General features: G+C 41.3%; 2 protein-coding genes across 4 annotated transcripts in view; both read left to right on the forward strand.

Annotated features, from left to right (window-relative positions):
- The window catches only part of itpk1b (inositol-tetrakisphosphate 1-kinase b), a 39,912-nt gene extending 24,200 nt beyond the window's left edge, over positions 1-15,712 (forward strand). For both annotated transcript variants that reach the window (XM_053632549.1, XM_053632550.1), the window contains exons 6-11: positions 9,635-9,733; positions 10,010-10,050; positions 10,349-10,514; positions 11,072-11,139; positions 11,275-11,437; positions 12,988-15,712. In XM_053632549.1, coding sequence (XP_053488524.1) covers positions 9,635-9,733; positions 10,010-10,050; positions 10,349-10,514; positions 11,072-11,139; positions 11,275-11,437; positions 12,988-13,331 — 881 coding nt within the window. In that variant the 3' untranslated portion in view covers positions 13,332-15,712. The remainder of the gene's footprint in view (positions 1-9,634; positions 9,734-10,009; positions 10,051-10,348; positions 10,515-11,071; positions 11,140-11,274; positions 11,438-12,987) is intronic.
- A 1,424-nt stretch (positions 15,713-17,136) lies between these two features.
- The window catches only part of eml5 (EMAP like 5), a 58,283-nt gene continuing 49,685 nt past the window's right edge, over positions 17,137-25,734 (forward strand). For both annotated transcript variants that reach the window (XM_053632355.1, XM_053632354.1), the window contains exon 1: positions 17,137-17,459. In XM_053632355.1, coding sequence (XP_053488330.1) covers positions 17,263-17,459 — 197 coding nt within the window. In that variant the 5' untranslated portion in view covers positions 17,137-17,262. The remainder of the gene's footprint in view (positions 17,460-25,734) is intronic.

Below are 25,734 nucleotides of genomic sequence, written 5' to 3' on the forward strand. Positions count from 1 at the left end.
GTCCTTTCACACTCAGCACGACACGATAAAGCAAAGCGAACCGCCAACGAACAGTGCTTTCACACCGAACGTGACAGGATTGACCGCCTTCGGCTAATTCACGCCTGCTCAATATGTGACTCTGACTGAGAATGCATTTTACGCCTGCACACTAGGTGGCGCAACCCACTATTCAGCTGATCGGCCTATCGTCTTTGACCAGAGAAGACGAATCACGCGTAGCGTAGCACCACAAGGCACACAAACTTTTAAGAAGCACAGAAAAAGAAGGAAAATGGATTTGAAAATGAATTTCGCTGTGAGTTTTATAAAAAAAAAAGTTCTCTGTGCTGAGACACAACTGATACCAAGAACTCAACATCCATTCTCTTCTCTCTTCCGGAATACTTTTCTTTTGTGTTTACACTGGTTGTAAAAATAGCGCCACCAGTCTCTGTTGCACCCTTTTGTGTCACAGCTGCGGCTCCGGGCACATGATCTAAAGCTCAAATCTAATTGGACCGGGGAGGGGAGTCGACACGCTGGTCGGGGGAAAAAAATCATGCTTTTTCGCGCCACGATTGATGGCGCCTGGTGTGAACAGCTCCATAGGGGGCTATTGTTCGGGTTCAAAAGTGTCATTGCGTCATACATTTGCGTCGCTTAAAAAAGGTGTAAGGACCTTTAAGTCCTGCATTCATAACTGCAAAGTATTAGAGTTCAAATTTGTCATGTGAGTCACATACTACTTTGCAAATGAATATGCAGTTATGTATAGCTGCGAGAGTAATTAAATAAACAGAGAGAGAGATTGTCAGCGTTCTTCTCATTCACTCTTTGAACTCATGGTACATGCGTGTTGTTATTGTAAATATTGCTGTAAATATTGCTGTAGAAGGCTGTAACTGTCACTCAGTCAGGGCTTTACCTTACTTTATAGGTGTGTGCTATATGGTGCACGTAGGAGTGTTTAAAAAAGTGAGGTCTGTTTGAGACTTCATGTATTTTAGATCATTCACAGGTACAAGTCATCAGGATGAATGCTGTGTTTGTATTCATGCACAGTCTCTGAGTTACTCCAGTTATGTTACAGTAAGAGGTCCTGTGGTGTGATAAGTGGCTCTCTACAGAGAAAGTGAGTGAGTCTGACCAGGCTTTCCTCCATATGACTTGTTCTCAGTGCACCTTGCTCTGCCTAAACATTGTCCACTCCTGTCTTATGTCCTATCTCTGTGAACTCGACAGGACAAGAGCATAACTTATGCTTTTGAAATCATTTCCCCTAGTGGTGTTTATGTGAGCCCTGCACTGGCCTCTTGTTGTTTGTGCTGATGGCAAAGAGCTTTGCAGACTTCTCCTTTGCACTGTCAAACACCGTCCTCACAGCCTCAACACTTCACATAGGCAGAGAGCATGTGTAAATATAGTCATTTATCTATGTCACTGTTCTTTTCTAACTGTTGACTCTGCTGATGTTTTAAGACACATTTTTTTGTGTTAAGGATCTAAACAGAAGATTGCTCACGGTAGGCCATGAAAGTGTTTGATAGGTGGGCAGAACCAACAGATTCTAGCTTTCTTCCTGCTCTTGTTATTATCAGTTGTATAATTTATGTTGGAGATGAGGGAAGTCTATGGCTTCAATATAAGGCTTTGTAAACGAGAGTCCTGTTTTTTGAATTTTGAAAAACTGTTTTGTAAACAGAACGTATATTCCAAGTGTAATCATTTATATTGTAAATTCTTTATGTAAAATATAATTTACAGCTAGGTTTTCCAACCATCCTGTCTTATCCGGGTTGGCCTTTTGCTTGGGTAAAAAATGTCTCGTCCTATACGGGACTTGCCCTGTCCTGTAAAACAACACCAGATTTTAAAACAGAACTTTTTGGAATCACTGCTATAGGGCGCTATCAGGTCTATGCTGCTTTTGCAACAACGTTAACGTATCTACACATGTAAAATACTCTCAGGTTATAATTTACACAAATGCTAGCGTGTTCTTTCATGAGCACTTCGCTTGCTTTTGTTGTCCAAGATGTCATAAAATGGAGGGGCCTGTCAGAAAAAAAAGACGACTACAACAAGCAAGGGGAAGAAAAAAAGCCATGGGTCATGGGCCTGTAAGTGCCAATCCAACCAAAGCATTCTGTACTACAGGGTGTCCCAAAATCTCCACACACAGGGGAAATGAACACTTTTTAGCAAAATGTCTTTCATGTTTATAATTTTTTTTCAGATAGCTTTTAAGAATGCCTTTGACGAAAAAGAACGTATAGAAATGATTCTCATGGCTGGATCGGGAAGCTGTCGCAAGGTTGCGATGAACTTTCACAGGAAACATGGCAACAACACACATGACTCTGTTGCCAAACTTATTAACAAATTCAAAAAGACTGGAAGTGTTGCGAACCAACCGAGAAGTGAACATCTATGAACGTCCACTGACGAAGACACAACCGACGTGGTGCTGGTGTATATAGTCCCCTCTGTATGGAGACTTTTGGGACACCCTGTCTATGTCATCAGGAGTTCTCAATTAGGCCCGGGGGTGAAAATGAGCTGACGGAGCATGCCGCTACTGAGATGCACAAGAAAGCCACACAAGCTGAAGGTGCAATCAATATTACTACATTCTTTATTGCACATGCATGAAATAATGTAATACCTAACGGGTATAACGTAATAGAAAGTGCATATGCAAAGAATGAAAGCATTGATTGCTATGAATGTTCTAGGACCAAAGACTAGAAGGTATCTTGAATGATCTTCGACCGAAAGGTGAGCCCAGATATCCTCAAACATGGGGAACGGAAAAATGTATCCAGTGTGCTTAAGATATTTTACGGTGTCTGATTGAGTGCAATGCAAGCTTCTTGACATTTATTAAGAAAGTGATTGAAAATAAATTGTCCAGCCCACATTGCTTGTAAAGCATGCCTGCGATCAGCTGTCAATGGACAGTGAGTCAAAGTGAGTTTAAAGAAACGTTTTCTCAGTATCTACTTCACAACAAGAAGACTGCGTTGAGTCTGTTGAGACTGAGTGGCAAGAAATCCTGCTCTGCATGCTCTGGCTTTCTCTTCATCCAGCTGTTGTTCATGTCCTTCAAAGCTGGCCAGCCTGCAGTACTGCATACTTTTAGCTCATTAGCCGAGACCAGCCCTTTTGCACTGAAAGAGTTTTGAAAATGAAAGGAAAACCTGCACTGCTGAAATGGACTTTTTCCAAAATGCGGAATGTGTTTTTGACCGGCTTGTGAGAAAACTGGAGGAAACAAAGCTCTGTATCAAGTTTATGAGGAAGTTCAGAATGACAAAGTTGCAGAGAAAACAGAAGAGCTCCCATCTGAAACAGGCCTTTTTGCAGTTCTGTCGCTTTGTTATTGCATGTATTGCAAAGTGGTTTTATTTCTCACCAGATAACGTGTTGATAAAACTGAAACCCATTGGCCTGTGTGATGAGCTCTGCTTCCCTCATGTAGATCAAGTAGTGAAACTCAATATGGACCAACCTTATGAAGAATTCTGTGCCAGTAGGGAAGAAATCGACAAAGCCAGACTCAAAATATACATGTGAGAAAGGGATAGCCATTTAAAAGAAACAAAATAGGGAAAGAGAACTTCACCAACGTGTTCCAGATCATGACCTTTGCTCTTGCTGTGCTAGAGAATGCTCGAACACATCTCTTGCCATGCAGGAGGACAAGTTGTTGTTGTTAGCGTCCTTCAGGAGCAGCAAGAAGTATCCATGGAAGAAGTTGCCTCGGTGAGTGAGGTTTCTACATGGGAATATGTGCTTTCTTGGTTAAATATATGATTTTTTTTTAAAAAGAAAGAGGAAAAACTCAGGAACACCCAAAGGCCCAGAAGACCACAAAGAACAACTGTGGTGGATGACAGAAGGATGCTCTCTCTCTCTCCGTGGTGGAGAAAAACCCCTTCACAACAGTTGGCCATATCAAGAATACCCTCCAGGAGATAAGTGTATTTGTGTCCATGTCAACACCCAAGAGAAGTTTTCAACAGAGAAAACACAGAGGGTTTACCACAAAATGTCGTAACACAGGGTGGCTGTGGCTCGAGTGGTAGAACGGGTTGTCCGCTAATCGTAGTGTTTGCGGTTCGATTCCCGGCCCGCGTGACTCCACATACCGAAGTGGAGTAACTTGGGCAAGACACTGAACCCCAAGTTGCTCCTGAAGGCAAGTTAGCGCCTTGCATGGCAGCTCTGCTACCATTGGTGTGTGAGTGTGTGTGTGAATGGGTGAATGAGACACAGTGTAAAGCGCTTTGGATAAAAGCGCTATATAAGTGCAGACCATTTACCAAAATGGAAACCATTGGTTAACCAGATTCAAGTTTACTCAAAACATTTATAAAATCCTGTACAGTTTTTGACCAACATCCTATGGACAGACGAGACAAAAATTCTTGACCTTCACTAGTCACTGTTCCTGCTATTATTCCTGTTATCTCCATAAATGCTGAAGTGCTGATCTGAAAGCATGTTCCATATTACAGGTTAACATAGCCAGGTTTATAGTGTACGATTTCACCCCAGTTTTGCTGTCACATACAAAAAAAAACTGCACATTGCAAAAGAACGCTTTGGTTGTGAGTTTTCAATCTTATGATGCGTGACGTGGTGTGCTCACCGTCTGCCGATTTAGTGCCGTTGTGACTTAAATGAGCTGACGACAAAGTTCTGCCGGTGGTCGGAATTTTTTTATTTAACTCTGAGAGAACACTGCTATAACACAGGTTTAAAAGCCGTAACACAGGTTTAAAGCCACCAGTTATGTCAAACTCATGAGACAGCTACAAATAGAATTAGAAATTGAAATGAAAATGACCGTTACCAGCGTACGTGTCTGGCCGCTCGTGTGGTGTGTTGTAAAGATACCTACATGTTAATAGGCAGAAAGATATCCTTATTACCTGAACACATTAAAGAATGGACATTGCATGATGTCCTCTTTTACCCAGCCACAAACAAGCTACTTTTCTTTGCTAGGCATAACACCAACTGATGATGTAAGCAGAATGTGGTTTTCTTTACTCGAGGGTTCATCATTAGAGCATCTTGATTGTATAATCTGACATGGAGAACACATTATCACACAGTGTGTTGCAGAACTCAGCAAAGATTATATTGGGATCATCTTGTACAGTGTGTCAAGTCATAATTTCTAGCTGTAATCACACTGTGCAAGACCGGTTTAAGAGGTTTAAGTTACAGTTTTACACACTAACACACCGTTCAAGGCATGTGAATTTCACTTGGATGTTACGGAAAGCCGAACATTCGTGTGCCTCGTCTAAGACTTTTGCATAACTCGTTTTGGACTCTTGCGATAGTCTGAGTCAGGCAGAAAGACTCTTACAGCACTTCATTTTAAACAAAAAAGGAATGACAAACTCCAAATTTGGTCATATTATGCTGGATGTCTTGACCCAGGATGGAACAGAATGGATTTGATTTATATAAATACTGCTTTCTATATACTGGAAGGCAATGAGATTCTGCCAGCACCTGCCAATTTATTCCTGCCTGTTTAATGTTAGATTCATGAGCCAGTTTGGAATTAAGTATTTTTTAAAAATATATTTTTAATAGCTTTATGTTAGACCGTTGAAGTTTAACGTTCACGTGGGAGAAGTCATGGAAAATCCTATGAACATTCAGCTTTAAAATGATATTAAATGATGCATTAGCATATAAATCTCTAATGCCCATCTTATGAAAGTGTGAGAAGAATTAAATCAGAATACACTGTCAAACAAACTCCTGTTTCTAAGCAATGTTATCACACAGGAAGCTTTCAGCAGGCTGGACGATTTAGGCACAAGACCAGCTGAGACAAGATTAGAGCCTCGGTGCATCTGGCCTTATTTTGTTGCCATAGAAATCCCTGAGATTGTGATCTGGTCTGTTGAGACAGTGTCATAATTCAGTTATTCAGCATTTTACAATCAAGTTCTAGTTATAATTGTCCATGTACTATATAGTGCATTTCTGGAAACTGGGAGTGTGTTGACCAGTCAAGGAATGGAAAGTGTGGGAGTATTTTAAGACATCCATTGGGAAGTGAAACACAAAGTTTAGGTCCGCTCCATGCCATTAGTCAGTTTCTGGGCCTTCCGTTCCGCTGTTTAAGCAGAAACAGGGCAGAACTCCAGACATCAGCTCGCCTTCTCAACCATCCGGTAAACATTCCTCATGTAAACATCTCAGCCGGCTCTTACAGGTCTCCTGAGCTGTGTGAGTGTTTAGACGGCGCTGGAGATTGATATTAAATCCTCCCAATTTTAGTCCTGATCCTGACATGGTATAGAACTTGTAGACCTTACCACATCAGTTTTCCAGATCTTGTTTTTTTTTTCCTTCAAATTTGCAAAGCTTGTAATGGGGCTATATATGACTAGATTTTGCCATGATTCAAATACTTATAATAACATTTTTGGCAAGTGGGATATTAAATTATATTAATCCCCTCTGAAGTGCCTTGAAATGTGCAGCGTTATTCGATGTGTTGATGTAATTTCCATTGAAACAGGAAGTCGGGGCGGGACATATCATGTGGTTTCTCCCCATTTTTAAATAGCCAATAGCATTTAGCTTATCTCACGGCCCAGGCAAGGCCATACTTGATAGGCATATTTCCATGGTGCTGACTGTCACAAAGTCATGAGCTGGCACAAGTACCTCCTTCTTCAAAGTGAGTGAATTCAAGCCATTTCCTTCTTAACCAACTTACAGTTGGAAAACTGAATAAACCGCATGTGTTCAAACAGCCAAAGACACATTTATGACCCATGCTTGCTGATATTTCTCTCGCTCAACAACGGCTACTTTGGCAAGGTGATTTTTATGTTTTTGGGGGCGGGACAATTCAGATTCTGGAGAGGATTTGATTGGACAGAAAATCTAATGAGATGCAGAATGATGGCATCAAAATTGTTGATCCATATTGGTGGTGTTGGAGAGACTAAATTTTGGAGCACACTAACTTATAGATAACCTTAAGGCTAACATATTGATACTAAGCCTTCAAAAAACCTCAATTTTGATTTCATGGGTACTTTTATTGAATGATATAAATCATTGAGTAACTTTAATCAAAAAGTCACATATGCAGGGTATGCTGCTTCTACAAACCCTATGAGAACTAGGGAAAAAAACCTATTTAAAAAAAATCTCTCTTTTTAGAGTAAAAAAACTCTTTAGTGCATGGTCACACTGCGAAACGTCTAGCTTGTCAGTGTTTATCAGAATAGGATGTTATCTGTGCCTAGCTAGCATGAAACGTCTTATGTAAGCTTCCTCAGGAGTAGCAGGAGGACAAAAGTTCAGTCTCTGTTGGTGGATACATGTGTGTGCTCTGATAAGAAACCCACAATTATTATTTTTTTTCACTTTCGATCCTACAGAATTTCTTGGGGGACAATGATATAGTCATTCAACAGCACAGCAACTGGCTCAGCCAAACAGGAAGTGAAGTGCTAGCTCAAGTTGTCCTGTGTAATGCCAGGTTTAACACTCTAACCATCTTTTTAATTAAAGAGCATTTCTTAATACTGCACATTGAGTGTAATGGAAAAAGTGAGTACAGTGTAATCCAACTAGTGTCTAACTACCGACGCCATGAGAGCAGTGTGTTGCGTGGTTACATACAAAATACAAGCAAGCATGTCACAAGCAAATGAGGATTTAGATAAATGTCTACTTACAAGAAATTTAGCCGATAAGGACACATTTATATGGGTTTCACTTCCTTGTAGCCATTCAACTCCAAAGCAACGATGTATTAATAGTACTAAGACAAGAGTAAGACATTATTTATTTTATAAAACATCTTTTAACATATTGTACATTTTTGTTTTTTTCGTAGTGACTATAGCTTTTATAAAGCCTGTACTGTGCATTATAAAGCCCTTAATCCTATAAAGGCCCATTAGCGTGCATGGTGATCTTATCGGACTGCTGTAGTCATGATTCTGTAGTATCAGCACCTCCTGAATGTCCTTATCAAGCAGTGATAATAACACAAGCCCTGCTGTTGGATGGCAAGCGAGTAGCCAGTAACATCGGCTGGCACACACTGCACCACAATAGGGCCAAGTCATAGTGTTAATAAGGGATTAACTTAAAGCTACAGTATGCAATCATTTTGTTAAAAATGGAGGAGAAAATAAGATTATTGAGTCAGTAGACAAAAGGAATATGACGTTCTTGAGTACCATGACAATGATCGTAATTCACAGTCAGTGGTGCGCCCCTTGGTAACCCTAGGTGTGTTAGCATGGAACTGGTGGGAATTGTGTACACATAGATCATACGCCAGCTCAGATATGTCAAACATCATTATGCCCCAGCTTTAGCCACAAGCTCAAAGGAAAACGAGAAGGAGGAAAAGAGGAAACAGGACAGTTGTAAGTGACAGAGATAATCCAGAATGAATTAAAGATAAACAAACTCACATCTAGCTGTCCTATTTCAGTTTTATTTATATATTTATACATTTTATTATATCTGTATATCTGTATATCTGTTTATATTTATATATGCGTATGCAACATTTTATGCTTTCCTTTAATGATGTGATGGTGTGGGCTTGACCAATCAGGTCTACGTATTTTATTCAGAGGAGCCAGAGGGGGGCCTGTTACGGGGGGAAGGGACACAGTTTTGAGTCCCGTGTTCAGCAATTGTAGGATAGCTCCTTCCTTTGTTCGTTTTTATACATTCTTACAATTGTTTAGAATAAAGAAATGTCCTTCTCCACGGAAGTAAAGGGTCACAACAAAATCTCTGGGTAACATAAAGACATCATAACAGTATAAATCTGTCAGAACGGCCCCACACATTTATTTTGCCTGGGGCCTCCACATAGTCTAGGTTTGCCTCTGTGTGTATCTGAGCCACTGATCTGACCCAAAAAGGCGTGATAATATTGTACTGTATTTCAGCCAGCTGGCTACAGTTAGTCGTCTTGCTTAATACCATTTAGCCCCGGAGATGTCTGATTAATCTTACATCCATCAGCTTTATCAAATCCTGACATTTTAAATACAGACATGTTGAAAGTTTCTGAGCGTATCCCATAACTAGTCAGTAAATTAATAGTAATGCATGTTATCCTTGGGCTGCCGTATTATTTTTCCTCAGTGAAACTGCTGTGTTGAGCAAAAACTGCTACACATTCACAGATATTGATTCTTTCCTTTCATTCCCACAACAATGTTTGCTAGCAAGATGCCGAACAGTGAGAGTACAGTATTTTCAAACAAAGCCTTGAACTCGTGGCTCATCTTGCACTCGGCCTATTGGCTGGCTCCTGTATTATGCAGAGGGAGTCAGGGCTCGGTGCTGTGTGGTCATTGTTTCTCTGCCACCAGAGTAAACAGGGAAGAGACTGAACCGATGACTGAAGAGCTTTCAGAAAAGGCAATTTATAGTTGTTTGATGAGGGTGATTCAGGGGAACATCCGTTCCTGCCAAAACACAAATTTCCTGCTGAAGCAGAACAGAGCATATTATTTTTCCTCATGTTTGGTGTAATGCAGAATTGAAATCATCAGTTCAGCTAGATATACTGTTTGTTTATTTATTTATTTTTGAAATCTTCACTTATTTTTCTTTCTCTCTACAGACGAGAGGATCTGCTCTCCTCCGTTCATGGTGCTGAACAGTGAGTGTGGTCCAGACACACTGGAACAGATCAGACAACATGGTCTTACATTCCCCTTCAGTAAGTCCCTCCTCTTCCTGTGGAAATACAAATAAAAAGAACACAGGAAGTGGCAGCTTGTTTTACTTAATATAAAGCAAGCTGCTGAGATGTAAAACATGATCAGATTTAGTCATCATGTTTCAGCAAGACAGAATCGCTTGACATCTGTTGCGTGCTGTCAACATCCACAAAGCCAGAGCGTTTAGCATTCGTAATATTCATATGAATTATTACATTGTACATGCTGTCTTTCTTTCTTTCTTTCTCTCTTTCTTTCTTTATTTTATCCCTCAGTTTGCAAAACACGAGTAGCACACGGAACCAACTCCCATGAGGTGAGACGCCATCTTTTTCCACTTAACCTCTCTAATCTGTGGACGCTAACTACAGGTTATCAAATATTTACAGACTGAACACACACAATCCCCCATTGTTCTCAGCTTGGTTCTGAGTCAGTACCAATTAATAGCATTTTATAAAGTAATACTGTTATTTTTGGTAACAACAAGGCAGACATAACACTTCAGTATGACTTTTGATTGTGGAACACTTTTAGCCTACTCAATATGTGCACAATTAGGAGCTCTCCCGCGGCGCTGTACTTCATACACCGTTTTCCCTGTGTCTCTGAAGATGGCCATTATCTTTAGTGCGGAGGATCTGAAGGATGTGAAGCCCCCGTGTGTGATTCAAAGCTTCATCAACCATAATGCTATGCTCTATAAGGTGTTTGTGGTGGGCGAGTCCTACACCGTGGTGGAAAGACCCTCCTTGAAGAACTTTCCATCTGGCCCTGCTGGTGAGCACTGCTTATGTTCCTATATTATATTAATGGGTGGCTTTTTATTAGACATCCAGTCTGCAGTGTTAAGTTAATGCTGATGCTAATGTTCAGAGTTTGTTCCTACGTACAACAAGCTGGTCTGGCCCTATGCTGCAACCTAAAACTTGTAGACTAGTGGACATTTTTTATTTGGTAAATGTTCTGCTTGATCATCATGCCTTCATTTTTCCTCACTCACCATGCAATCTGCCTGGGTCATCGTTTTCACTGCTGCTCCATTTGCATGCAGTACTGTTCATGCAAAGTAGTTGCAGCTGCATTTGAAGAGCCCTGTTAGCTGTATGCAAACATTTGGAATTCACTGTCCTCCATGCAGATCCACATTCCTCTCTGTCTCCTCCTGTCTGGCTATGGGTCAGGTTCATCAGAGCCTGCTCTACTCTGCTACTGGCCTCTGCTGCAACCTAGTGGCCTGTCCACACACTTACACGTCCACAGACAGTACATCAGACACTTTCTGGGAAAGATGCATTTCGGGAAGTATGTTAATTCATCTGTTTGCCATTTTTCAGACCGCAAAGCTATTTTCTTCAACAGCCATAACGTGTCCAAACCAGAGTCATCCTCAGACCTTACATCTGTAAGTCTCACTGAAATGAGATGAATTTTAACTCTGTTACTAATTTAGTGGACATGTTTTTATTTTTATGAATGTAATCGCTAGCAAAGTTTCAGCATATTTAAAATGTTTCTCTTCCTGTTCCCATCTCTGTAGCGAGATAATGTAGAGGGTGTGTCCCAGCCACCCAACGATGATGTTATTAGGGAGCTGTCCAGATCTCTGCGACAGGCTTTGAGAGTGTCTCTCTTTGGCATCGACGTTATCATCAACAACCAGACAGGCCAACATGCGGTCATTGACATCAATGCTTTCCCTGGTGAGTGTTTCAGGACATCAGCTGTATGTGGTGTATTGCACATGTTATCTCTGTTGCAATACACCACGTACAGATTTTTCATCAGTTTGCAAGACACTGGTTACGCATTTGTACAAATGCTAGCCCTGGTTTTTAGTAGCAGCCTGTCAAGCAGAGCCACAGTAGTAGTCAAGTGAATGAAATCCTATTCTTTGTGTGAGTTTGCTTAGTGTAGATCAGATCACCACCACAACACGATTTGAAATGTTACTCATATGTTCACGGTGTATGGGTCTGATTGTACTGGCTGTCCTCACTTCAAGACTGATGTTATACTGACGCTTTATATGTTTTGTTTGCCTTTATCTTGGTGGACAAGGTGGGATCTTGGACCAATCATCCATACATGGACAGCATTTCAAGCTCCATATGTAATCTTTGGTTTACAAATGTGAACTTTCATTTAGAATATAGATTTTCAGTGCATTTTAAATCTAGAGGACGCAGTACATTTTATTTACTCTGATTGAGTCTACTTCAGTGGTCCATTTATGACCAGGTTCTAACCTCTTGGCAGAGGTAACAAAGTTTTGAATGAAAATATCCTTGTAACTAATGAAATTCATGATACCATCATTCCACCATCATGCTTTACAAGAGTCCCTGACCCCATTACCTGCAAGACAACCCTGCGGCATTAATGAACCAACAGCATATTTTATAGGCGTTTGCCTGTATGCGGTCCCTTTATCCCCCGGTTGTTTTCATTGCCAAAAAGTTTGATTTTATTCTCGGCAGAACACAGTACAGGCTCTCTGGTCTGATTAGACGTTGGCTTTGGCACAAGTCGACTCGGAGAACACCATCACCACAGTGAAGTATTGTGGTGGTAGCATCATATTATGGGGATGATGAACTGGTCAGAGTTGAGGGCAAGATGAATGGAGCCAAATACAGGGCAAGCCTAGAGGAAACCCAGTCTGCAAGAGATTTGAGACCGGGAAGGTGGTTCACCTTCCAAACAACACAACGACTCTAAGCGTACTGCCAGAGCTTCACTGGAGTGGTTCAAATCCAAGAGCCTGAAATTGTTAGAATCGCCTAGACCAGACCTCAGTCCGATTGAGAATCTGCGGCAAGATTCTCCATGCAATCTGACTGAGCTTGAGCAATTTTGCTAAGAAGAATGGGTGAAACTATCAGGAGCCAGATTCTCAAAGCTGATGCACCCAAAAGTGGTTCTACCAAGTATTGACCCACAAATGTCTGCTTTTTGGTTTGTGAACCTTTCTCACGTGAAAATAATATTTTGCACCTTTAAATGTTAGATATTTTCCATATCAAATTGTAAAAATTCCAATTAAGTTCATTTCAATCACAGATTGTATCACTATAAAATATGAAAAGTTAAAGGGGGATACTTATGCAAGGCCCTGTACTGTATGTACACTGTCCCTATTCAATATGTTCTTTGTGTGACTATCATTGCTTGGGAGGAAAACCTCTGCTAAATGGTAGCTGCATGTTTTAAACAGGCTACTCTCTAACTCTGCTCTCCATGTGTTTTACAGGATATGAGGGTGTTCCAGAGTTCTTCACTGACCTCCTCAACCACATCACCAGCGTGCTCCAAGGCCAGTCTTCCACTGACCATCTTCCTCTGCCACTGGCTTCACCCCCCTCGGCAGCGTTAACAGCTCTAGTCTCAGAGGAGCGGAGCGGCGCCCCCTCCCAGGAGTGCTGCAGCCTGTTAGGGGAAGAGTCCGACAACAGCAGCAGCAGCAGTGCGTGGATCTTGGAGGGGGATGAAGGACTGAAGAGTCCATGCCAGAGACTGGGCTGCAATTCAGCAGTGTCCCCCAACTTCCAACAGCACTGCGTGGCCACCATCGCCACCAAAGCCTCGTCCCAGTGACCACCTTCTTTCCCTCCACTGAACAAAACAAGAACAGAGTAAATAATAATAAATAACAATAATAGATTATATTAAAGCACTATCTGTAATCAGAAATAAACCTTTTACTATATTTGTTGGTAGTGTTAATAATGAGGTGATGGAGTCCTTATACTTTTGTGTATTTTTCTTTTTCTTTTCAAGTCTAACACTCAATACTGTAAAGTGAACTCAGTATTGATCAACAGATTTGCTGTAGTGTTCATATTTGTTTTAAAATGTGTTTTATTTTGAAGCACTGTGGAGAATGAGGAGAGATGAGTTTCATGCAGGAGAGGGGATCCTCAGTGTGTACCACTGGTTTTGGCAGGATGAGGGTTTTAATAAAAATGTTTTAATTTGCCGGTGGACATGTACCTATAAGGCAATCTTGTAACTTTTAACAGCTTTATGCTCCATGTTAAGTGTCGATCCTACATTGTAACGGTCTCTGATGTGGTATTGTACAAGTCTCCCTTCTCACCTCCAAACTAAGAACAGCAAATCTGATGAAATATTGTTTCCTGTATGGAAGAACGTCTGTAACACCATTTGCGCTCCGTTGATGGCTGTGTAATTCAACTCTAGGTGTTCAGCTTAACGTTTTTTTTTTTACCTGCCTTGCTAGAACATTGACACCTGGCATTTCTCTGTACCCATTTCCTTATTTTGTGATGATCCAACCTTGGGAATTTCAATGACAAGTATCATTAATGTTTTGATTGTGTTATGAAACAACAGACGTGAACAGTGTAAGTGCATATTCTGTGTGCGTTTGTGCATGCATGTGTCTGACCAGAGGTTCTTGCATTCCGATATTTTGGATGTGGTCTGGTGCAGTTGTTTGGGGTTTTTTTAAGTCCTTAAGTCCCACTCTTTGTTAATAGGAATGGATAGTTGTAATCTGATGACTGTAGATATGGAGCTGTTTAGGTTTTTTTTTAAAGTAACACAGAAAAAGTATGTTTTTTGAGCAATCTCACTTGAAGGCAATTATTAATGCCTAATCCTGTAACCATTCCTGTTTAGGTGATCAAGAATTATATTTAATTTATATTAAAATTTTCCCTTTTTTATTTATTTTTTATTTTTTTACTAACAAATGACTAACAAATCTTAACAAATCTAAACAAATGAATTAGATCTGGTTATTTAAAAAAAAAAAAGTTAGAATTGTTTCCTTAATTAATTGAAGCTTGTCTTCTGAAGAGTAAATCAGTTAGCTCTAATGCAAAGGATTTATGATTGTAAGTAGCGTTTTGACCCGGGTTTTTTTTGGAAACAGTTACTTGCCTTTATTGCAACCAGTACAAATGGTTTACCTGAATTAAGGGCATTTCTTATATAAGCACTACAGTCTTAAAAGACTTTGTTTTGTAAAATGCACCATCTCTAGCTGATGTACATTCACATGATCACATGATTCATAAGCTAATTTTGTTTTTGGTAGACATGTTTATTAGTGAATGTCTTTGTGCATGTCGCTATATTGGTTTTATTTAGCAAAGAGGGAATTGAAATCTGTTGGAATTCTTCATGTTTTTGATCTGATCAATAGATTGATGATCTGTTCAAATTCAATTTATTTTAACCATCTAACATTACATTTAAAAGGGAAATCTAGCAGTTTGGAAATTGAATATGGGCATTTTAGGTTATTATTATTATGCTGTTATACTAGAGCAATCAACAATGTTTGTATGAGACAGTTTGAAAACAGTAACAGGGGAGTTTGTACAGATGCACATGGGCAAAATGATGACATTGCTTCAGGAACTGGTTTGGGTTACAGATGACAATTTGTATTGAAGAGCTTTGGTACTTCCTCTGACAATTTGGGAAAATGTTATTTGTAGTACTTTCCTTCACCTCTAGAGGTCCATTGTTAAGAGTCAAATCTTTTTAATTCAGTGTGTATACCAAAATGCTAAGCACCTTTGCACAAAACTGATTTCAAATCTATCTTCATAGTTTCTTTTTTTGGATTGCATTTACTTTCTTTTGGGTGGAATACTTTAACTGCCTATCTAATCAACATGTTGAACTTGATGTGTTTGAACTTGAAACTAATGCAGTTTTGCCATTCTTGGTTATATATATATAAATATATATATATAATTGGAATAGACTTTACATGGCTGATATGAGGTGAGATTAAAGTTGTCACATGCTCTGAAAACGGCCCACTTCTTTAGCCCTGTGAGATGGAGAGACTATGACAGCTTTGTACACTGCTGTGCTTTGTGTCTCTTAATTGTGCACTTACATTTATTGTACTTTGACATGGAAAAAAAAACAATACTCCTACTCATCATGTTCTCTTGAAATCCACTTGAATGTTTACTAAGAAATGTATATATATATATATATATATATATATATATATATATATATATATATATATATATATATATATATATATATATAAAAATAGACTATGTATGTATACAGTGCACAAACCCTCCTACTCCTGCATACATACCTACATCCATACAGAACATCATGTATAACATTGTGTTTTGTAAGTTAAAAATCAAATCTACACTTTGTGATTCCTTTTAGATAAAAGATTTTAAAAACAAACAGTATATTCCTTTGTGTTTTTTAATAGTCATGACAGTCTGTGTTTGTGTGTATGTAAGCATGTTTTATATGTCCCCACAAGGATAGGAATATTTGATAGTTTTGACCTTGTTGGGACATCTGTGTGGTTCCCACGAGAAAAACTGCACGCTTGCCTCACACCTCTGGGGTCGGGGGTTCAAATCCTGCCTCCGCCCTGTGTGCGTAGAGCTTGCATGTTCTCCCTGTGTTTCGGGGGTTTCCTCCGGGTACTCCGGTTTCCTCCCCAGTCAAAAGACATGGCATAATAGGCCCAGTGGCATTTCCAAATTGTCCAGGGTGTCCCCTGCCTTGTTCCCCCGAGTTCCCCGGGATAGGCTCCAGACTCGGACCCTGTGTAGGATAAGCGTTACAGAAAATGGATGGGTAGCATTAATTACTTACATTACTAAATTAATTATTAATAACATTTAATTTAACAGGGTTGTCAGCTGTTAAAAACCATTTGATTTGCCATTATCGCTCTGATATTTCCAGTGCCATTTGTTTTATCGTTAAATTAGATAAATGTAGTTTAATTTTTTTAAAATATCCTACCACAAACCTAAGTTTGACCAGCTTGCTAAGCGTTTCAGGATAAAGCCCCCAGCAAAAATTTACAATATATTAAAAAGTTTTCTGGCTGCTTGATCATTTATAAACTGCATAGCCTATTTGTGGCTGTAATGACACCCGTGAGTGGCATGAAGTGTTGTATTAATAAACAAATAAATAAATAAATAAATAAATAAATAAATAAATAAATAAGGTCAAATTAAGCATTACAACTGCAGGATAATTGTTATGCCCGTGAACAAACCCACGTCTAGCCGATGACGCTGCTGACTGCCATTGGTCTGTCAGTTATCACTCAAGGTTACGCTATAAATATTCCGTGACGTGATTGGCTGGCTTCTACATCCATCAGTGCTGCTGGCTGCGGTTGTGGGCGGAGCTTATGAAGCGATCTGCTAAAAAAAAAAAAAAACAACTGAGGATTTTACGCAAAGCACAAGAGCAAAGCCGCCCGAGCGGCCAGGAGAGAGAAGGTCTGCTGTACAGTTTCATCTGTGAATAAGTACGAGGCGGGCTTTTTAAGGCTCGTTAAACACTATATATATATTTATAAAATATAAATAAGGCCGTGGACCAACAACAAGATGCAAACAGAGCAAAGTTGAGAAGACGCGAGGAGTTTGTGTGAAGAAAATGTCGGAAGTCTTCTGTTCAGGCGGACGAGGTGCTTCTGAGTGAAGCAGGGCTGAGCGTCGTGGAGGAGAAAAACCGCTTCTGAGAGAGAATAAGTGCGAACATGGCTGACAGAACAGCTCCAAACTGCCATCTGCGTCTGGAGTGGGTTTACGGCTACCGGGGCCACCAGTGCCGCAACAACCTGTACTACACGGCCGCCAAGGAGATCGTGTACTTCGTGGCAGGTGTAGGAGTTGTGTACAACACACGGGAACACAAGCAGAAATTTTACCTGGGTCACAACGACGACATAATCAGGTACAGTTCAACTGGTGAAAAAAAACAACAACATACAAATAAATAACGAGCTAAAGATAGCATGTAAACTATAGCTATTTGAAGATAACGGCCCGCGCGCACCACAGTTTTATACTAAAAGCTCGTAAATGAATATGTCCTGCTCGCGAGAAGCTTTAATACGGTGTGTGTGTAAATGTTACTTTAATGCAACGTGCCTGTGAAATGTGCTGTTCGCTCTGAACTGGGCTCTGCAGCTCGGGGTTTAGCCTCGTTAACCTTCAGGAGTTGTTGGTGCTGGACAGAGACAGTGTGGCGCGCGCATGCACACACACGCGCGTACAGACGCACACACGCACACACACACGCGCGCGCACACACACACGCGCACACACGTACACACACGCGTGCACACGCACACACACACACGCACACGCATATACACACACTCACACGCGCGCGCACACAGACGCACACACGCCCGCACAGACGCACACACACACATACACACACACGAGGTCAGTGACCGACTCTGCCTGCTACAATGGAGATTTAATCTGTTTTTTGTCTGACTGATGAAACGGTCAACTGTGCACAACTCCAATAAGTTCCATTCAGGTGTAATGTCCCAGTGAACTGTGTTCAAGGACGTAATGATGACAAGCTCCTTTATGTACCATAGTAACGATTAATCAGTATAGTGTCACCCTGCTGAAGAAAAAAACAAAACCAAAACAAAAACATCCAGCTTGCTCTGGCCAGATACCAGCTGCCCAAACACAGACTGAGCTGGTCGAACTTGTAGACCTGTAGTCTTTGCCCGCTGGTAAGTGCTGGTAGAAAGGAAAGGTTTTCTGTATTCCTGCTGATAACGCTGCATCATCGACACGGAGGGAAGGCAATTAGGAAATCTCAAACATGTAGTGAACAATTTTGTCATAAGGAATAAAGAAGCTGGTTGACCAGCTTGACCAGGATCTTTCGATTTGAACAACACCAATACCTGGTCTCTGTATGTATTATACAGGTAATCCTTTTTTTAAGTAAAGTTTGATGTAACCTTTACTTGATTGATGAACGTTAAAAAAAATGTTCACCAATCAAGTACTACATAAACATATAGAGTTTCTCAAGGGGTCTTTGAATATATTTTACTAGAATAACATTGAATCATACAACATTTAAGAGTTCTTCCAAAGGAGCCAGCCGAGAAAGCCTTTACAGTTCTAGATGGCACCTTTTTCTCTAATAGGCTTTCTTACAGTAGACTTTGCGCCTTTTTCAGCTGTTAATTAGCTCCTGGCGCTTTTTAAATAGACTGCCAGCTACAAGAACGTTTGTAACTAAACCCTGGCGTGTATTAGCGCTCACAACTCTATGCTGTCAAATATGCTTATTTTTATGATTTTTAGTATACATCCTCTAGCAGAGTGAGAGAAAAATTGCGGACGCGCTTTTGCTAGCGATCGTACGAGGGGGTGGGTGTCGTCATTGCCGCTTCTCAGCTGGCTCAACCCTCCATTATTAATCAGGTTAGAAAGGAACTGACCTTTTTCACTGTGCGTATGCGATCACACCTTTATCCACACCCCAGTGCTTATACTGTATGTATACGCGAGCAAATAATATCTGTGAATTATTAAAACCCGTTTACTCGCTCGCATGCTTGCGGTGTACAGGATTTGAATTATTCCATTTTTAATCTGTGCTGGTCTTCTCCGTACAGCACAGTGAGAGAAAGTGCCACAGTGGAGCTCACAGATATTTTGACTCGCAAGTCAGTATGTGTTATAGGATTGTGTCAAAATGCATGAGAGAAAGAGAGAAAGAGAGATAGAGAGACAGTGAGTAAGACAATAAAGCCGGGTGACCTGAAACAGAGTACAGGCCGCAGGGACTAATTTCGGCGGTATGGTTAAACATGGCATTAAATTGCTGGGAAACTGGCGTTAACTGGAACAGCAAGAGAAACTCCTTAAGAGCTACACAGAAAGCAGAATACAGAGACAGAATCAAGTATTACACAAGGCCTTTCCTTCAAAGACCAGACAGCCACTTACTGATCTGCCTCACATTTCAGAAGTGTGTTTGCGTGTCAGTTCAGTTGTTCCATAAGTGCCTGTGCTTCTCTGGTTACTTCAGCAGAATGTGGCCTCGTGGTTGACCCACTGAGATAACTGTCATTCACTGTTCATGCATATCAAATGCCTCCATATGGCACCAGTGTCATGTTGTGTTTCGCTTATGTGCTGTGTAAACTGTCTATTGTAAAAACGCTGTCTGTGTAAAATAGAGCTTATTTAACATTTATTTTTACAATCAGTAAAATAACATGCTCATTTAGATCCTGTTTGACCGATGCATGGTTTCAGGGTTAAATGTTCCATTCACGGTTAGCACGTTTACCTCACACCTCCAGGGTCGGGGGTTCAATTCCCACCGTGGCCCTGTGTGTGCGGAGTTTGCATGTTCTCCCCGTGCTGCGGGGGTTTCCTCCGGGTACTCCGGTTTCCTCCCCCAGTCCAGAGACATGCATGGTAGGCTGATTGGCATGTCCAAAGTGTCCGTAGTGTATGAATGGGTGTGTGAATGTGTATGTGAGTGTCGCCCTGCGATTCATTGGCACCCCTTCCAGGGTGTACCCCGCCTTGTGCCCGATGCTCCCTGGGATAGGCTCCAGGTTCCCCGTGACCCTGAAAAGGATAAAGCGGTGTAGAGGATGGATGGATGGATGGATGGATGGATGTTCCACTCACATCTTGAAGGTTGGAATCTGATTGGCTCTTCACATGACCGTGTATGTGTACATGCATGCACCATGTGTGATAAGAAAAAAATGTTTGAATATCGTGACACAATACACTGTTTTTCCGAGTAAGATATAGTCAATGTGGGGGGTGTTGGTAGTGTTGGTGAAGAACATGGTGGCTTAGTGGTGGGCACGTTTGTCTCGTACCTCCAGGGTCGGATCCCACCTCTGTCGTGTGTGTGTGCAGAGTTTGCACGTTCTCCCGGGGTCTCAGGGGTTTCCACTGGGTACTCCGGTTTCCTCCCCCAGTCCAAAGACACGCTTCATAGGCTGATTGGCATTTCTAAATTGTCCATAGTGTGTGTGCGATCGTGCCTGCGTAGGATAAGCGGTCTGGAAGATGGATGGATGGATAGAGTCAATGGATAATGTCTTTAAAGGTTGAGAGTTTTGTCTGAAACAGACACAGTAAACAAGATAGGCTTGCATGTTTGCTGATGTGTTGTGCGTGACCGTTTGAAATGTCAGTCACACCGCTTCTTTCTGTGAAAGTAGCTGATACTTGGTCACGTTTCACGACCAAAATGACCAAACTCTCTCATGAAACTGTGTGTGTGTGTTTGTGTGGCAGTTCAGATGCACATTTGTTTAGTCTGTCGTGGCTTTGACAAGCGGAGCAAGTTACAATTAGAAGATGTGTGAAATATTGACCCAATATATTTGAACAAAAAGCAGACAAATGCGTACAAGACAATGTTGCAAGAAAATAGTCCAGAAATGATTTTAACATGATTTAGGCTATGTTCAGACAGGCAGCACATTTTTTGGCTTATTCAAGTTTCTCTAATCTGAATGCCAAAGTAAGATAAGTCTAATTAAATTCTATGCATTAATTTAATGTCAAACTGAATGTAATGTGTAATATTAGGGATTTGATTCCAGAACAAAATGGACACAAACCAGCATGAAGGGAGGTTGGGCGGTTGTTGTTGTTTTTTCTTTGTTTTAACAATTTAAGTATCTGTAGAAATTGTCTAAATACCTTCAGAACTGTGACCTGAGGTTGGCCTTATATAAGCCATAATCCACTGTGAAATTTCAATATTGGTGGCAAGCTAACTAGCCATCTGCTACTCATTCCTACATATATGCAGGACTGTGTCGTTACTATGACAACTAGTGTGTATATGGGAGCAAACAAAAACGAAACAGATTCGATCACTTGTCATTTACAACGCAAACACTCAGTCGAAAGCGAGAAATAAGAATTGAAGAAAGAAATCTAATTTCCCACTGCTGCGTGACCAAAGCGTTGCTTTTCAGTATAAATGTCAGTAATGCAGGGGCTTAAATAGTTACTGTTCTGAATAAATCAATCTTTCAATTGACCCATTTCATGTATAAATGTACTCCGATCAAGCAACATGTGCAGGATCTAGGTCCAGCGCGTTGCGTTGGCTGCGTGTGGGTGTGTCAGCGTGTTGTGCTTTTGTGGCTGTGTTTGTTTATACGGTTGTTGCCCTGGAGTGAAATGCTCTGTGGGTGGTGGACGTTGGGATCAGCAGATGTTGAATACAGCTCATTTTACAGCGGCTCGCTCAGATCAGAGAAAGAGAAGTACATGAGCCCTTCCTTAGACAATAGACGGGCTGCTGTTCCTGTCATCTTGACATGATGAATTAGTCTCTCTGCATGCGTATCATGATGCCTGGCTGAAAAAAGCTCGAATTGTGCTTGGGAAACACACCGATGGTTCACACTGTATGATGTTTTCAGTTAAAGCGGAAGGAAAAAAAACAGGATTAAAGAACAAAACGGGTCTAATAGAGCAGATACGTGGTGTAAAGTGTAGCCTGTCTACGAAATTGAATGATGCAGAATGCACTGTTGTAGAGCGGGATGTTTTGCGGGATGTTTCGGAGACAGAAGGCATGGTGGATTACTGGTTAGCATGTTTGCCTCACACCTCTGGGGTTAGGCGTTCGAATCCTGCTTCCACCCAGTGCGTGGAGTTAGCGTGCTTTCTCCTGGGTACTCTGGTTTCCTCCTTAAGTCCAAGTGTTGATTGGTGTTTCCAAATGGTCTGTAGTGTGTGATTGTGCACTGCGATGGGTGAGCATTCCAGAGTGTCCCCTGTGTTGTGCTCCGAGTCCCCCTGGATAAGATCCAGGCTCCCATGTGACCCCGTGAAGGATAAGCGGTATGGCATGGAAAATGGATGGATGGACGTTTTGTTATTAAAAAGCTTTCATTTCGAAATGGATAAATAAAAGATATAAAGCTAGAGATTTAGATGTAGATTATGTGATTGAATTTGCATCACTGCAAACTGAAATGACCATAATGACCGTTCCAGTCTGCAGTGTGGACTCCTGACCCGGCCTGACCACACAGATGGCTGCATAGACACGGGACTCCAGTAGGATTCAGTGCAGTTGAAGTAGGTGTCTGCATAAATAAGTGTGTTTGGCAGGTAGCCGTTTGAATACGCATCCCTGAACTTTTATTTTCAACTTCATTTAGAATAGCTGAACAATGAAATGCACTCATGAAGCCTTGGGTAGGTTTGGTAGAGAAATGTTCTGCACTATAAGTTCTGGTGTTCGATATAAAGGACATATTTATGTTTTCACAAAGGTGTCATGTAGAGATTATCACAGGGTGAATGACATTGTAATCCCTGAATAGCCCTGTGAACTGATGATGTATGCTATGTTTGGCGTTTACTAATATAATTTATGAGTATGTTGACAAAAAGATTAACCCAGGGATATGCAAGTAAACAGAGTTCTGTAACTAAATTAAATACAAAGAGTATTAATAAGTATGTAGTATTGTTTTACGTAACTCAGTACGATTAAAGATTAGAGCCTGGTTTATTAGTCCATTTTACCAGCACAGGATGTGGTCTACGTCCTGAAACTCTCGCCGACGTGTGTTTGTGTCGGGTGAACGTTGATTAATTGGTCCCTGCTGCACGAGCTCCTGAAGCTGAATTGCCCTCAGGATGAAATGTCTGTTTGTTTAAAAAGCTCAGCATGTCCAAAGACGTGAATGAAGATGGAGCATGAATGAATGAGGCAAAAGGGCGTGACTGAATGAAATGAATGATTATTTGGCAACCTGCTCTGCTGAACTGTCTCTGTAGAGTATCCAGGCTGTACCAGTGTGTTTCAAGTTAGAGTGAAAACGCTGGGAAGTGTATTATGGTTGAGAAATAATTAGCATTTTCAGAAAACCTGTCCAGGGGGGAACGCTGACTTAGTGGTTAGCGCATTTGCCTCGCAGCTCTGGGGTTGGGGGCTTGAATCCCACCACCACCCAGTGTGCGTGGAGTTTGCATGTTCTGTCTGTGCTGTATGTCCGTAGTGTCCGTAGTGTCCGTATGTCCTGTCTGTGCTGTATGTCCATAGTGTCCGTAGTGTATGAATTGGTGTGTGAGTGTGTATGTGATTGTGCCCTGCGATGGATTGGCACCCTGTCCAGGGTGTACCCTGCCTTGTGCCCGATGCTCCCTGGGATAGGCTCCAGGTTCCCCTGAAAAGGATAAGCGGTATAGAAGATGGATGGATCGATGGACTCCAGTTTCCCCAGACCAAAGACATGCATTGTAGGCTGATTGACATTTCTAAATTGTCCGTAGTGTGTGAGTGTGTGTGCGATTGTGCCCTGCAATGGGTTGGCACCACATGGGTTAGATGCCAGGCTCCTCGTGACCCTGTGTAGGACAAATGGTATGGAAAATGGATGGATGGATGAAAACCTGTCCATTTTTAGAGGATTTCTACTAGCTAAAGTTTTGCTGGAACTTGGTTTGGTATGGTGCACAGTTACTTCACCACAGACTTTTTTAAAATACCAATTAAAATGCATTTCTGTCTATTGCCATGTACCCATTCATTTGTTCCCTCAATGAAGTTCCTTACACCAGTGCTTGTTTCTGGCTGCAACATTCCACAGTTTCACTACCATATTACTCTGGATGTCCACTAAATCATACTACAACAACCTCTAGACTAAAGGGACAGGACTGCACTCGAAATGCTTCGGCTGTGTAATCTGCTACTGTTACATTGCTACCTCTGTGGTCACTCCTAGTACGTCCTAATTTTAACACACACACACAACTAGCAAATGCACAGAAGAACATAGCGTTTCTGACCAGAACTAAACAACAGCACACTGCTGAACTACTTAGATTTGTCTTTTTTTGGCTCAGCATGCTGATCTTCCTTCCTTCCTCTCTTTCAGTGATAAATACTGATAATGTAGGAAACTTTATGAAAAAGTCATTCTCATAAATCTAAGAAAGAAGAACAAATAGGGGATTTGATATTTTTTGTTTGTTTGTTTTGTTTTTATTATAGAGTGCATATACCCTGGGGGGCATGGTGGCTTAGTGGTAAGCACATTTGCCTCGCACCCAGGTGTTGGGGGTTCTATTCCTGCCGCCCCCTCCCTGTGTGAACGGAACTTTCATACTCTCCCCGTGCTTCGGGGGTTTCCTCCGGGGACTCCGGTTTCCTCCCCCAGTCTAAAGACATGCATTGTATGCCGAGTGGCATTTCCAAATAGTCCGTAGTGTGTGAACGTGTGTACGATTGTGCCCTGAGATGTGTTGGCACCCCATCCACGGTGTCCACCAAATTGTGCCCCGATTTCCCTGGGATAGGCACCAGGGAACTCAACCACCCCGCCTCCCCTTCCCCATGACCCCTTACAGGATTAGCAGTACATAAAATGGACGGATAGAATCATGCATGTATATACAGTACACAGGGATGTGCAAAGAGATTTTCGTACAGACAATTTATAATAAATTTTTACTGCCAGCTTGTGTATTTTTAAATGGTCAATTAATAACTTGATAACTTTATCATACCTTAAAAAGAAAATTCTGACCGTAACGGTTCTAGCTGTTACATGAACAAAGCCTTCATAAGATCTATCCATAGGTTGTTGTTGAGTGTTATTTGTATGATGAGAATGTGTGTGTGTGCGCGTGTGTGTGTGTGTGTGTGTATACTCAGGTGAGGGGAGGGCTGATTGCATGTCTCGCCACGTGATCACAAGGTTTCTGACTCTCATAGTCTCTCTTGCCGTGTCCCCGTAAGCCATGCATGCAATCATTTCAACATAATCCGTAATCTGCATTGCTTCCTGCTGCTAGTGTTCCAATAGTATCAATAAGCTGGTGCGGATGTGTTTCTAGGGGCATGCAATCAAGGGGAAAATTATATCACCTTTTAACCTAGGTGTGATGAGTGTGAAACTGTGTAGGTGGGGCATTTGGAAATGCACAGTTGAGAGCATCTGCAGCCCAGGTGCTAGTGACTGTCCTGTATTTTACAGAGAAGATGTGAAAGAGAACTGTGGTGAACTTATTGAGGGTGTTTTTCTTTTTTTTATGTCCTTGAAAACACAGCGTGATGTGTTTTGCGTGATGGAGCAGCAGCCTTCTCGGTTTGCACTGTGCTATGTGCGTGACTGCACTCCCAGAGGAAAAACCCTCAGTAGATTTAAATGGAAGTTTATACACTACAACCA

The sequence above is a fragment of the Ictalurus furcatus genome, chromosome 9 (genome assembly GCF_023375685.1).
Source record: "Ictalurus furcatus strain D&B chromosome 9, Billie_1.0, whole genome shotgun sequence".
In the NCBI taxonomy this organism is placed as follows: domain Eukaryota; kingdom Metazoa; phylum Chordata; class Actinopteri; order Siluriformes; family Ictaluridae; genus Ictalurus; species Ictalurus furcatus.